Genomic DNA, 13798 nt, shown 5'->3' on the forward strand with positions numbered 1-13798 from the left:
CTAGAGTCACCCCCATCCCCTATTGTAGGGTGGATAAAGATCAACTGTTTGATTACTCGAATTGCTAACAATTTAGATAATAAATATAAAAAAAAAAAATTAATATATAGTTCACTTGCCCAAACATGTTTTGGATTGTAAATTCATCTGTTTGAGCATGTAAATCCCATAAAGACATACATTTGCTGAGAATCCAAATCCCAAAAACTTAAAATTAATAAAAAAATAGTAAATATAAATAAACTCTTAACATGTAAAAGGATAAACTATAAAGTCAAAATTTAAACTGAAAACTTATACCAGGGCAATTTGGCAAATAACATATTATCTCAAAAATTTAAATTGACAAAAAAAATAATGAATCTAACATTCAATTAATATTTTATCACTACGTGATACCGTGTCCATTTGAAGCCTCCAAAGGTCACTCACATAAACGTCCTTCACCAATTGCCATAAAACTGTTGAGGCTGAGAAAATAGTTTTGTCTCTAACCAACTTCACTCATATCACCCATACCCATGAATCCATCTTTTTAGTGCATTAACGATTTGAAACCAAAATAAGCAAATACTACACAGTTTGCCATTGCAAGGGGAAAAAAAAGGCTTCCTTATGGAAGCTAACATTGTTTATATATACAAGGTAATGAGTTTAGACAGATAACAACATTGCGTTACTTGCTGAAAAACCAAGCAAGATCCTGCATCTGAAACTTCAAATTTTACCGTTCTTATCTCGCTTTTGTCTTTCTTTTCAACTGTTTCCCTCTTATTTTACAGCCTTTAGAGAACCAATATAAAAAGAAAATATGCATATACCTTTTGGATAGTTACAAACAGGCAAACTAATAAAAGAATCGCACCGTATTTGCACGGAAAATAGCAAAGCATATAAAGTGATGACAAACCTGCAAATAGAACATAGAATATAGATTAAAACAAGAAAATATATATATATGTGTGTGTGTGTTAAAACCAAGTTAATATTTGGAGAAACTTCACTTATCAGCTTACCTTCTAAACTAACAAGCATTTTTTAATGTTCCCATAAACCTTAAAATTTTGCAATGTGAGGTTTTAATCTTTTAGACCTTTTCAATTACCCCCCTCCATTAGAATTTTACGATTTAACGGTAAAATCCTAATGGAGAAAACAAAAATAACAAATATATATATATATATATATATATATATATATTTTTAAAAAAAAATGAAGAACATGGCAGTGGTAGTCATTTTTTTTATTTTATTTTTTTTTTTAATTAAGAGCATAATTGTATTTATAGAAATTTTATGAGGTAGAACTGACATTTTACATGCTATCTGCTTAAGTTAATAAAAATAAATAAACAACAAGAGGCGAACGGGGTTGAAAAATCAGAACCTCATATTGCAAATTTTTAAAGTTTAGGGAGGACATTGAAAAATGCTTGGTAGTTTAGAAGGGTTAAGTGAAGATTTACTTGAACATTTAAAGAAACTAATTTGAACAAAAAATCTAAGCCATTTCATGGAGACAAATTTCAAGAAAACTAATTACTTATCCGTTATTTGTGTAACTGAAATCTGATATCTTTAAGCTAATCAATAAAAGGAAAAGGTTCCATGAAAATCATATTTAATTCAATTGATCCACTTATCCGGATTTTAAATAAAAACAGAACAAATTTGCGTTACCTTCATTTGGAGGTTTAAAAAGCAGTATGTCATGAAGTAAATGCAAAAAGTCTATCCGCAATCTTTGTGCGACAAAGTGGACACTCAGAACAAGCTAGCGAACAAGATTTACACACTGCAAAAACGGTGCAATAGAGGTTATAATGAAAACTGACAAGCATGAAGCCAGGGGGGAGAGTGGGGGGACTCGGGGAGGTATGAATTCACTTACAACAAAAGTGGCGGCAGGGGAGAAGAATTGCTGCAGTTGGTGATTCAAAACATACTTTACAAATATGGGAATTGGCATCTCCATTTCCTTGATGCTTCAACTCCTTTTCCTTCATCTCTTGCATTCGTGCCTGAAAGCATAAAAAAAGGATCCAGAATATAAGCATCCCACCAAGGCAATAAATCTTTAAGGAAAATTATCACTCAAAGCACCCCTTTTCAAGACAATTAAAATATCTTTGTAGCTCAAGCAGATTCTACTTCGACAGGCTGCTCTAGATAATGGAAGACAAAAAGATATTCTCCAAATGTTCCGGAAATAACCTCAGAAGGTTTCATCAACCTCTAATTTTCATTAGAAGCTATTACTTGGAATATTTGTTGACCAGTATGATAAATTGATAATTATTTATTGTTTCCATGCTAAAAGTTAATAAGCCTAGCATATGAGGGGATGCAATGACTTTGCATGAGAGAAGTATTTCAGGTGGCACGGTATTCTGTATAATAAACAAACTATACCACACTCTTGATTTTCAAACATAGAATTTCCGAGTTCAATTTTAAGGGGATGAAGAAGTTTAGTACAACAATGTCAGCAGATAAAAGTAGAGTACAACGTTACCTTCAGGCGAACAACTAGGGGTTCTTCCTTAGAAATTTCATCAGCTGGTTTTGAAACATCCAAAACTTGTCTCTCTTTGAGGACAGTATTGGTTTCAATTTCATTTGTTTTTGGATCATTAATATATTCTGTTCCTTCACTATGCCTCTCATCAGTGCTCAACTCAGGGGTAGCTCCCCCCTCTTTCTTCAACTTAGCAACAAGCACCCACATGTTCGCCAAATCATTTTCCAGAGCCTCCTCCCTTTTCTTCCCCTCTTCAACCTTTTTCCTATACTCATCTTCAATGAATTCCTTTTCACCTAAGGCAGCCTCAAGTGCTGCCTCCCTCTGTTTCCTTGCCTGCAGTTCCATCTTTAAATCATCTGGAACAAGATTCCATGACTCGAAATCATCCACTCCATAAATTTCATTAGCACGGCCAGGTAGCCTCCCTTTCCTTCCAGCTCTTGTTCCATCATTGAACTTGCGGTTGACACCATTCACAGTTTGCAAAGCAGTGCTTCTAGAATGGGCCAAGTCTCGAGCAGCCAACAACTCTTTTTCTACTTTTGCATTTTGTATTGAGAGCTTCGTCACTTCACCAGCCAAATTCTTTAGCTCAACGGCAGCAGCAGCGGCCAGTTCTTTTGCATAAGAAGCTTCTTCAGCCAATTTCTGATTCTGCACACGTAATCCACTGTTCTCCTCTGAAAGCTGAACATGCTCCAGCTTAAGTTTCTCATTCTCAATCTCCTGTCCAAACGAACAAAGGAAACAATGAGTTCCACAAGTGCAAGCACTCACTAAAATGTAGAATGAACACAAAAAATGTGCATTAATACATAGACAGTCATGTAATATATTTTGCATAAACCAATCTCATAGAATATTCCTATTATCAACCAGTAAGTTTGGCATAAAATCGAGAAGTAACTGAAATTTCAAGTCACTCCATTAATTGATAATATTTATACTATAAATTAGTGGGAAAAAAAAAGAAAGAATTTACCATGAACCAGACAAGTCATATAGCAGCAAAGACTACTACCACATGAAACTATATATGAACCACGGAAAACAAACCGATACATACGAGTGTGACTTCAATTACGGCAGAATACTTAATAGATGCCAACCCATAAACAGCCAAGACTTTTTAATCCATTAAGCTATTATGATCCAAAAGCGAGAAATAACAAGTAATCACCTGAGTCTGTATTTTCTTTTTCAACTCATCAGTATATTCTTCAGATACAGACTGTTCCGAAGAGATTGACGATTTATCACCAGTGACTGAGACCAAACGCTGCTCAAGGATATTCACTTTTTCCTGCAATTCCTTGTTCTCTGTACACTGAAAATTACCAGATAATAAAGTTCAATAGCTTGAGCTTTATACAAGGAGGAAAAAGAGTGAGTGCAGTCAACATCTCTATTGACTAAAGGGCTTAATAGCATGTTCAAGTAAAGGAATGTAAAGCTGCAATAGATTGGAATGAAATGAAAATAAATCAACTAAAATAACTAAGAGAAACAAAGAGTGACATCCTGACCTTGTTCTGCAGCTGCTCCTGGAGGATACGATTATCTGCTGATTTTATCTGCAGAATCAATAATAAATTAAAAAAATAATCATTTTAAATTAAGTGATAAACATGGAATAGCATGCATGCTTTATTATATCCTATTTATGCCATTAGAATATATCGGATGAACAAAAACTGACACTATATAAATGAGCTTTAAACAAGTTTCAGAATGAAACTGCATTACTCGATGTCCTCAAACACCCTAAATAGTTCCATACATACTAACCTCCAGCTCAAAACCCTTCTCATTACACTGGGTCATCAATCTCATAACCGTCTGTCACAACACAAAAGGAATCAGATGTAATTAACTATCTGCTAGCAATAACATAACAAATAACCATATAAATAAAAGAGCATTTGAGAGGACAACCATAACCTTAAGGATGAAAAGATTTGAGACATACCTGCTGCATTTCAACCAATGATGCATTAGCAATTGAAGCCTCACCACTCTCAATGATACGCTGCTCTAAGACCCTCATTTGCCTCCTCTTTTCTTGGATCTCACGTTCCAAGTTTTGAATCTATATAAAATAAAAAGCACAAAACTTTATCATGGCCTTTGGGGAAACAAAGATGCTCCTAGACGTGAAAATACAAAGAATTTGAATAGATTACATTTTTCTTTCAGTAATTAACTTCTAGACGGTCTAACAATGTCTATGTTAAGGCAAAAATAAAGAATCAAAGCAAACCAGGCAGCTTTCTGGCCGTTAAATAACACAACTGCTGGGAAATCATGAAACTAAACAAACTATAACATATGGGATAAGTCAAGCCAACTCAAATTTAAGGTAAACGAAGATTCACTTGACAGCCAAAATATCAAGGTAGGATGAATTGGAGAACATAATAATCATTGCAAAGTGCAAAATTTTCTTGATAGCATACAAAGAATGAAGCTCTTATGCCAGAATGCCAAGAGAGCAAGGCAACAAACGGACTATAAATTGTTTGCTGCCATAAATTTTTGAAAACATTCAATAGCTCTTTTTAACCAACTTAATTGCAGTAAGATGCAGCGTGGATCTAAGACGGAGTACAAGAAAGATATACCTGAGTTTTTGAGCTATCAGGGTCATTTACGGACATCTCTACCAAACGCTTAAGAGTGCTGGTGCCAAATGCAATTTCCCCGGCAAGCATCTTGACTTGCTCAACAAGAAGGTCCATATGATCTGACATTGTCATCCCTCCCTAAATCCCAAACATTAAGCAGACATCTTCATATAGTAACTTCAAATAAGATAAAAATCAACACAAATATGAAATAAATACCTATCATCAAACCAAGCATAGACGACATAAACCCCAGAAATAATAAATTACTAAACCAATTATCATTTACAAAAATATGTTTTTTCATCATGAGGTAGAATCCATGGGAAACTGTCGATCCCAAAAACTTTAGAAAAATTTGGGCAAAGGACCTAAGATTTCCTGGTTTGATAATTGAAACTGACAGAAGCAAAGGAAGAAGGAAAGTTTGAGCTCTTCTGGAAACTGTGCGTGAGAGAGAGGGAGAGTTAAAATTTGTGATAGGGTATTCACCAAAGGGGAGAACTTTAATGAAGTTTCCTCAACAGAAGTAACTAGAAAGAGTGGAGAAGAAATAGGAAAGAAATGGAAAAGGATGTAGAAGACTTCCATCGATCAAATAAATTGTCACCACCAAAGTATAAAGGAATTCAGCAGTCTCAACACCAAGATGTCAAGGAAAATCATCTCTCCAGGAGTTCTGGAGAAACTAGTTTTGCCCATTACAACAAATCTTTTCCTGTCCAGCTCAACAATTCTTCCAAAGGCCAATATACAGTATGTTTGACATAAAAGAGGGCAAAACAAAAAAGAGTGCGATTCCAAAGTCCAAACCCATGGCACATAGGGTAATGCTACGAATAATGCTACATATCATCCATTTGTCTTCTTTTTGTCCCCTTAAAATTGATGTGACTCTTAAAATTACCATTGGATCAAAATTCAATAATGATCTATCATAAATTCAATGGTGATTTTAAGAGCCACATCAATTTTAGGGGGACAAAAGAAGGACAAGGGGATAATATGTAGCATTACTCTATTTTAAGATAGCCAAAAAAAGAAGCAAAAGAAAAGGGGGAAAAATGCCTTCTAAATTCCAACCTAAAAGTCTAAACCCTGCCACGATGACAAATAGGTTGCCAAATTTCGGCCCTAAAAAAACAGATGGCATGGACCCATGGGCCCATCTTGCATCAGTGTAGAAGGGAGAACACTATATGCACATGGTAAAAATAATTTATATCAACAAAATTATATGCTTTATGTTCTATATAGATAACAAAACAATGAAATAAAACAAAACAGAGTAGAACATACCGTTGGCAGTTTTGAACAACTGATAAGTTCACCCGCTTGATTTGATTCAGTAATCGTACTGCCAGATGGTGAGAGTTCTTCATTCCACTTGCTAGAAGATCTCCTGTGTTTAAAATCATAAGGTGCATCGACTGACACTGCGGAGACAGATGACACAGAATCCTTCTGATTTTCACCTTCTTGAAGCACAGAACCCTCTCGCAAAGCATCAAACTTCTAAGAAAGAATAGACATTAAGAACGAGCACTGGATTCATGTTTTCATGCTGGAAAACAAGAACTACAAAATATGTAGTGCAACAGACAACATAATTCTTTTTAAAGGGGGTGGTGGGAACTACTATTCTGGAAGGAACACAACCACACAAATAACAAAGCCTGTAAAAGAAAACGTGAGAAAAGTTTATATCTCTACTAGGCTAATTTGAGCAACTAAGCACTTGATAACATAAACTCGATTTATTACAGGAAAAATTGAAGCAAAACGTTAAAAATTACTTGCCAAATTTTCAATACAAGAAATTCAAGTGGCTTCTTTTCTGATAGAAACAAACATTATTAACATTGATTTGAACAAACTATTTCAAAAGCTTAGATTGGAAAGACAAGAACACTGAACATACAAGCAAAATAAAAAATAAAAAAACGTGCCTTAGTTTACATGAGTAATATTGAGAGAGAGAGAAGGAACTCACGTCATCCTCACCAACAGAGTGCCTCGTTTGATGACTGGAAATATCACTCAAACATCCAGGAATGGTATTCTTTGAAGAGACAAGTATGAGCTTGGTTAGTCTCTGGATTCTACTCATTAGAGCAGCCTTGGCTTCCTCTTCTTCCTCCAGTCTTGATTGCATTTTCACTTGACCTTCTTCCAACTAGTCAATCAAGAATAGAAAATGGCTAGTAAATATTAGTCATAAGATCATATTTGGCAAGTGCCACATCGTATAAAATTCATATGATTAGGGAGAAGGGGTAGGAAGGAAACCTTTTGCTTTAAGGTCAAAAGCTCCTCATGATTGACACCAGCAAGCACCCCGTTCCTTAGATGATCAAGTTCTTGTTTGAGGCTTGAAATTTCTCTTTGATACTTCTTAATCAAAGATTTTTCATCGATAATCTAGAATATTGTTTTCAAAAACAGTTAAGAGTGAGCTTGAATTGTTTATTACTGGAGATTGCCATTAAATTCTTCTAAATCACAATAAAGTGGCAACACACCCTGTTACGTGAGGCATAGATTTCCACTCGCTTTGCCCTGCTTGCAAACTTCAAGGTATTATGAGTTTCTTCCATGTTGCTTGATGCAGGAGTTACTGTGCATATAAGCTGGGAACATATATATTTGTAGAAAAGGTTCTATTAGTGTCATACATAATGATTCAGGGGAAGTGGTTGACAATGTGAATTCCATGGTCAGTTTATACATAGTTTTCTGAAAGGCATCTAATAGGAAATAATGAAATATGTCTAACACAGTTCAACTCATATAATGGTGTTAAACACCATCCCAAAAGACTTGTATATGTAAGTTTCCGGCAAACAGTTAAAATTGCAAAAGTTGTTGTACATCAAATACCATAACATTGCATCTCAAACTTACAGAGACATGTCCATGCCCACTCAGTGAAGATTGCAAAAGGCGGGTAAGCTTAGAATCTCGATAAGGAACATGAGATGCCTTCCCCTCACTCAGTTTTCCAATAACCTTCAAATTGCAACCATACAATCAAGTCAAAAAACTTAAACTAAAGATGCATACACAGAGAAACGTTTACATCAGAACAAGTGCAAACTTCCTCTCAGCTAAAAGTCAAAATTGCATACTTCTTTTTGCACTCACACCTACAAGTATATGTATTAGTTGTTTAGGTGAGCTAGAAAATATAAACCTATCAGCAACAGTATTCTTAAATGGTTGAAGGCATGTGTATCAAGGATTGGCATGGTTTTGATATATGGGGAAATAGATACTGCAATTTATGCATTTAATGGACTAAACAGAAATAAATACTAAGAATAAGTTTAAGCAATATTTTAAAACATCTAAAAAAACTGCAGGGCACCTACCGTTCCAAGGGTGAGAAGGCTTTTGTTTATGTAAGATCCTTCCTTCCTCCGCAGCCCAGTTGTTTCAGTTTTCGAGCTCTCAGATCCGGCTAGATCAATCAAATTCTAGGAAAAAGAGATAAACCAACCAGTGAGCCAAACCATGTACTTAAGAATAACATTTTATTTACGTGGGATGACAAATGATTTTAATCATACAAGCTGAGAAAAGATCACTCCATCGTATTCATCACCATGGGCGCTACTTTCAATCATCTGCAAATGCATCGATGAGTTAGAGAAAGAAAGCAATAATTGAATCTTCTGAATCAAGTCTATTAACAAATCAAAGTGATGCAAGCTATCGTTAATAATGCCAAAGGATTACCCTCCAAGTTTTCAAACCAATGTATGAAGAAGGAAATCATTTTTACACAAGGCATCCCTATTATCTCATATTTGGGCTGAATGGGTCATCTTGGGGAAGGAAAAGTAATTGTGACATTTATATACAAGAACCTATAGTAACCTCTAGGTTTAAAGCTGCTAGTACTCTTTCAATTCCACATGAGTAATAGTCAGGATGCTTAGAGCACCCACAACAGCTTCTCTAAATCTCATTCCCTTCCCTAGATGTAGGGAAAACTCCTTAAAAATTTCTTGAATCAGATTCTCTTGTTATTCCCTAAACTAAGGAAACACAAAAGAATCCAAAATTTGTATCCTAGATCTAAGGAAGCAAATGCGGTTCCCTTAACATTATTTTAATATAAAAAACTTTCTCTTTCATCTCTCATTCCTCTAGCATTTATTTGAAACAATACTTAAATAATTTATCTTTGCTCTCTTTCTCTAAGCAATTAATTTAAAGAATATTTAAATGGTATAAGGAAATGATAAGGGAATCTATTGTGGAATGCATTTAAATAGAGAAGTAAAAAGTAGTTTATTTCCCTAAATTGAAGAAAAGTTTAAGAGAATCTGCTGTTAGTACTCTTACAAAAACACCAAAAATTCATTCATTCATTCATTTAATTAAATAAATAAATAAAATTTGAACTTCAGGATATTGACAAAGAATATGAATTAATGTATGTGTGGCAGCGTTTGTGCAGGCATAAGTGATAGTGTGAACAAGTTAATCCTTTAACATTTCAAAAAACAACATTAAATACTAAATTTGTCAATAATCTTTAGTTCAACTAACACCCTCTTTCCCCACAAGAATGAGGTGAAGGGCGTGGTAGTAGGTTCCAGACCCACTAAGTGAGAGTCTGACTTATCAATAGAAAAATGAAATACTAAAATTCAATGTAAGAAATAGATAATAAAAGTAGCAACTAATTCCTGTTAAGTTGACATCAACACTGATGAAGCAACAGACGGCAGTTGTCTACATATAGAAATTAATAGAATGTTTACCAGTGTAAATATGGTGTGACTTCGGCTACTAAACAGATTGAAATTATTTGATCCAACGTGACGATGCTCTGCCATTACCACGCACCAATTGAAAGGTCAAAGAAAACATTAACCAGTCACTCACGTAACACAAAAGATAAATAAATAAAAAATGAAGGAAAAATCAATGAATATAATAGGGGTAATTGGTATAAGCACCTTCCCCGGCAGCAATAAAAGAAAGTGCATGCCCAGGAGACAATACAACTTCTTCCTTTATACCCTCAACATAGGTTCCCTGAAAAAGTAATACACAGATGAGACCAACATATAATATTTCGCAAAATAATGAATAAGAAATAAGAACTTTAAGAAAGGATAAGCGAGAAACCTGTGCATCTTCTCTAACACGCAAATTCTGACCTGTTGGATCAAGCAAGTCATTTATCACCTGATATCAGACGCACAAATAGCACCATATATCAAATAACGTTTAAGTAAGAAAATCATTTTTCAAACAGATAACTCCACGCAAATGATGATAATTGTTTCCAAGTGAGAAACCCCTACACTTAAAAAGATACAAAGAAACACGCTCCATTGATAAAAAATTATAACCACAAAACTTTGCAAAGTGATGGCTGAACGAAATAACATAGATCCAACATAAAATAAACATATTTGGACTCAAAGCACTACGCAATTTTAAACCTCAAAAGTCAAATGACATCCCATGGCAAAACTGGGAAATCATCATTATACTACTCACCTCATTATAGATTTCAAGATATGACACACGGAGTAAGAACTCTCTTCCTGGAGTCTGAAAATAGAGTGTGATGGTCAGTTACAAAGATTTTTTTTTAAAAAAAAAATAGGAATTATGACAGAAAAGGAGAAGTCAGATTTATGAATAATGAAACTAATAATACAATGACACTGCGAGTGGCTACAATGATAAAACAACACATCAAAAGAAAAGTGGGGACAAACTAATTAAACAGTATTCTCAATAACAAGTACCTACAATTTCAATTCTTCAAATAAAGTAAAACTGTGAAGTCCAATATACGAATATCTTATTCCAATTATAATTCCTATGTTATTAGGAATGGGGCTTCTCCTGAGGATAACTTGTAGAACACCATCTTTCAGTTAATTATGTTGTACTTCAAAGTGTAATGCTGAAATATAATGCACATCACTAAATGAACCTATATTTTAAGGAAGATATTCAAAAAACCAATCCGTGAAAGGGGAAAGTGCCCTATTAAAAGCAATGATAACAAGAGAACTTGGGTAAAAGCAGGGAAAAAAAGAAAAAAGAAAAAATAATTCTTCCGATTGTTAAGAACACTTACATCTTGGATAATGCTGAAAACGTCTTTTATAGCCAGTGGTATAACACCTGGAGCATGATGATCTCCCTGTACAAATTATATAACAGAAATGTTACAAAATAAAAATATAAAAAAATTTAAAATTTAAAAAAAAAAAAAAAAAAATGAATATTAGCATTTCTTGCGTGGTACCATTTGAGAATGGGTACACTGAAAATCCAAAAGAGTGAAAACATAAGTTAAAAACTACTAAAATCAAAGTGACTTCAACACAATGTCTTATGGTAGGAGCATACTGCGGAATTACAACATCACCACAAGATCAGAAATGCTAAGCATGACATTCCGACGTACTTCAACAAAGCATATTCCGACCCCTTTTTCTTTTTTTTGTAATTTTCTTTCTTTTTAAGCAATATTCAGACCTAAAAACCTACCCCCCATCCTCCCATGCAGCATATAGATCCCCAATAGCTGCCCTAACTTAGACTTATACGAATCCATCAAAGGAATACCGGCAGGGATTAATATCGGCTATCTTGATGGTTAACATTCCTCTGCAAAAAAACTCAAGGGAATTGAAACATTGGCACATACAATGATTCAATTTTCATAATATTATTCCTACAACGCAATTCCAACAAATCATCACCGAGTAAAATCACAAGCAATCATTTAATTTGCAAATTTTTCCCCCATTACCCAGCCAAGGAAATTTGAAATTGATAGATAAACAGGAACCCAAAGACAAATGATTAAACATTATCAACTTAACCCGTCAGTCACAAGCAGAATTTTACTCAACAAGATTGGTCAACAAATAGAGTTGAGACAGCTAAAAATTAAAGCAGTTCGTTATGATAAATAATGACACTTACATGCATAGTGTGTGTCTTCCCACTACTTGTAACACCATAGGCAAAAACGGTTCCTGCATTGTCAGAACACAACGTTTAACATGAGCAATTTTCCGTTCCCAATTAGTACCATTAACTGTTGCGGCAAACAATTTGATTCAATTAAGAAACACCCACTTCAATTCAGTCAATTTTAGTCTTTGAACTAAAACTGAGTCACCACTCATTTTCAGCAGCTGTTCACTAAAATCATTCAAATGTTTCAATACCAAATTCCATTTTTGCTTATAAATAAAACAGTCAATTAGCTTAAAAGTATTACATACCATTAACGCCTTCCATGGCAGCCTTGACTACAGGATTAGCCGCTACTTCATACACTTCCTCCGAAGCCGTATGTGGTCCAAAAACCCTATCTGCCAATCCAAAATTAAAACCCACAAATTCCTACATTAAATTCAAATTCAATTTAAGCACATTAATCCACATTTGCATTGCACCAATTAGCTTAAAACTTCAAATTCCAAATCGCCAAATCCAAGAAAATCAATACCAAACGCATAAGCCGTAGCTGGATTATACTCGTTCCTCACAAGCTTATCCCCGTCCGCGTACCACGCGATCTCGTCCCCTCTCTGGTACTCCCTCTCACTGCAACCACATGTCTCAAAATCAAACTATATCAATCAAATCGCCAAAAATCACAACCCTTGAAACCAAACGATCTCATTTGCTCAAATTGAAAAGCCAACGGATCTGATGCAATACGCTCAGATCTACCATTACCTCAACGGCCTGAACCGAATCGTCACCGAAATGCTATCCCCGGACTTCGGCACATCGACCGGATCGGCAATTAACTCCTCCGCTGCGAACCCGACCGGCGAGGGACTACTGTACCCCCGTGGACCGCAGTGCATTGAATCCGAGCGGCTCCGACTCGGGGTCATGGATCGGGACCCGAGTCCACCGCCCGAGTTGAAAAACGACGCCGCAGAGGACGAACACGAACGCGGCACGATACGTCCGTTCATGAAGGATGAAGACGACGACGTTGACGACGCGTACGGCGTCGATGGCTTGCGGTACGAGAATGGCGAGCTGCTCCTCGCTCGCGAGGACGAGGCCATTGCTTCGAATCACTGAGTCGGTGATTCGCGCAAAGAAACACAAAAGCAATACAAAAAAGCAGCAGCAGCAGCAGCAGCAGCAGCAGCAGAAGTAGAAGAAGTAGAAGAATGAAGCGAATGTGTCAGATAGCTCACATGGCTTTGGAATCAAAAGCAAAGAACATTGCCTTCTTCTTTTTCTATTCGCTTCGACGCTTTAGCTATTTCTCACTGGGAGAGAGAGAGAGAGAGAGAGAGAGAGAGAGAGAGAGAGAGAGGTGTTTCGTCTTCTTTAAGACAAAGAGTTGCAGAGAGAGAGAGAGAACTGGAAGCGTTGGTTTATTGATTAAGTTTAAGCTTGAGCTTTGTTTTCATTTTGGTTTAGGTCTAGTTACTGTTAAAAATTTTAAATTTTGTTTTACTGTAGGGATGACGTGGACGAGTGGGGGGGTTTAAATTTGGTGGAACCGCCTCGCGCACGAGTGAGCTTTGAAAAATAAACGTGAATTTGAGCGGGAATAACAGTGCCCGCCGGTCCGGACAAATTGAATAGGGTTAATATACGACAAAATGTAGGTTGGGTAATTTTATTAT

General features: G+C 35.6%; 1 protein-coding gene across 2 annotated transcripts; it reads right to left on the reverse strand.

The window, feature by feature from the left end:
- Nucleotides 1-563: 563 nt before the first annotated feature.
- On the reverse strand, nucleotides 564-13490 carry LOC133881722 (kinesin-like protein KIN-7D, mitochondrial). Of its 2 annotated transcripts, none has more exons than XM_062320734.1 (25): nucleotides 12882-13490; nucleotides 12649-12746; nucleotides 12422-12511; nucleotides 12117-12169; nucleotides 11260-11325; nucleotides 10668-10721; nucleotides 10290-10349; nucleotides 10118-10196; nucleotides 9920-9987; nucleotides 8717-8773; nucleotides 8519-8623; nucleotides 8052-8156; nucleotides 7670-7777; nucleotides 7437-7568; nucleotides 7141-7323; nucleotides 6447-6659; nucleotides 5145-5285; nucleotides 4493-4612; nucleotides 4312-4362; nucleotides 4050-4097; nucleotides 3704-3850; nucleotides 2515-3249; nucleotides 1891-2020; nucleotides 1680-1794; nucleotides 564-910 (listed from the first exon to the last, which is right to left on the reverse strand). In XM_062320734.1, the coding sequence occupies exons 1-24, from the start codon at nucleotides 13223-13225 to the stop codon at nucleotides 1709-1711; spliced, it is 3273 nt and encodes a 1090-aa protein (XP_062176718.1). In that variant the 5' UTR covers nucleotides 13226-13490; the 3' UTR covers nucleotides 564-910; nucleotides 1680-1708. The 2 variants fall into 2 exon arrangements, with proteins under 2 accessions (XP_062176718.1, XP_062176717.1); XM_062320733.1 differs by having other exon boundaries at nucleotides 6447-6662.
- Nucleotides 13491-13798: the final 308 nt, after the last annotated feature.

The sequence above is a fragment of the Alnus glutinosa genome, chromosome 11, assembly GCF_958979055.1.
Source record: "Alnus glutinosa chromosome 11, dhAlnGlut1.1, whole genome shotgun sequence".
Classification (NCBI taxonomy): domain Eukaryota; kingdom Viridiplantae; phylum Streptophyta; class Magnoliopsida; order Fagales; family Betulaceae; genus Alnus; species Alnus glutinosa.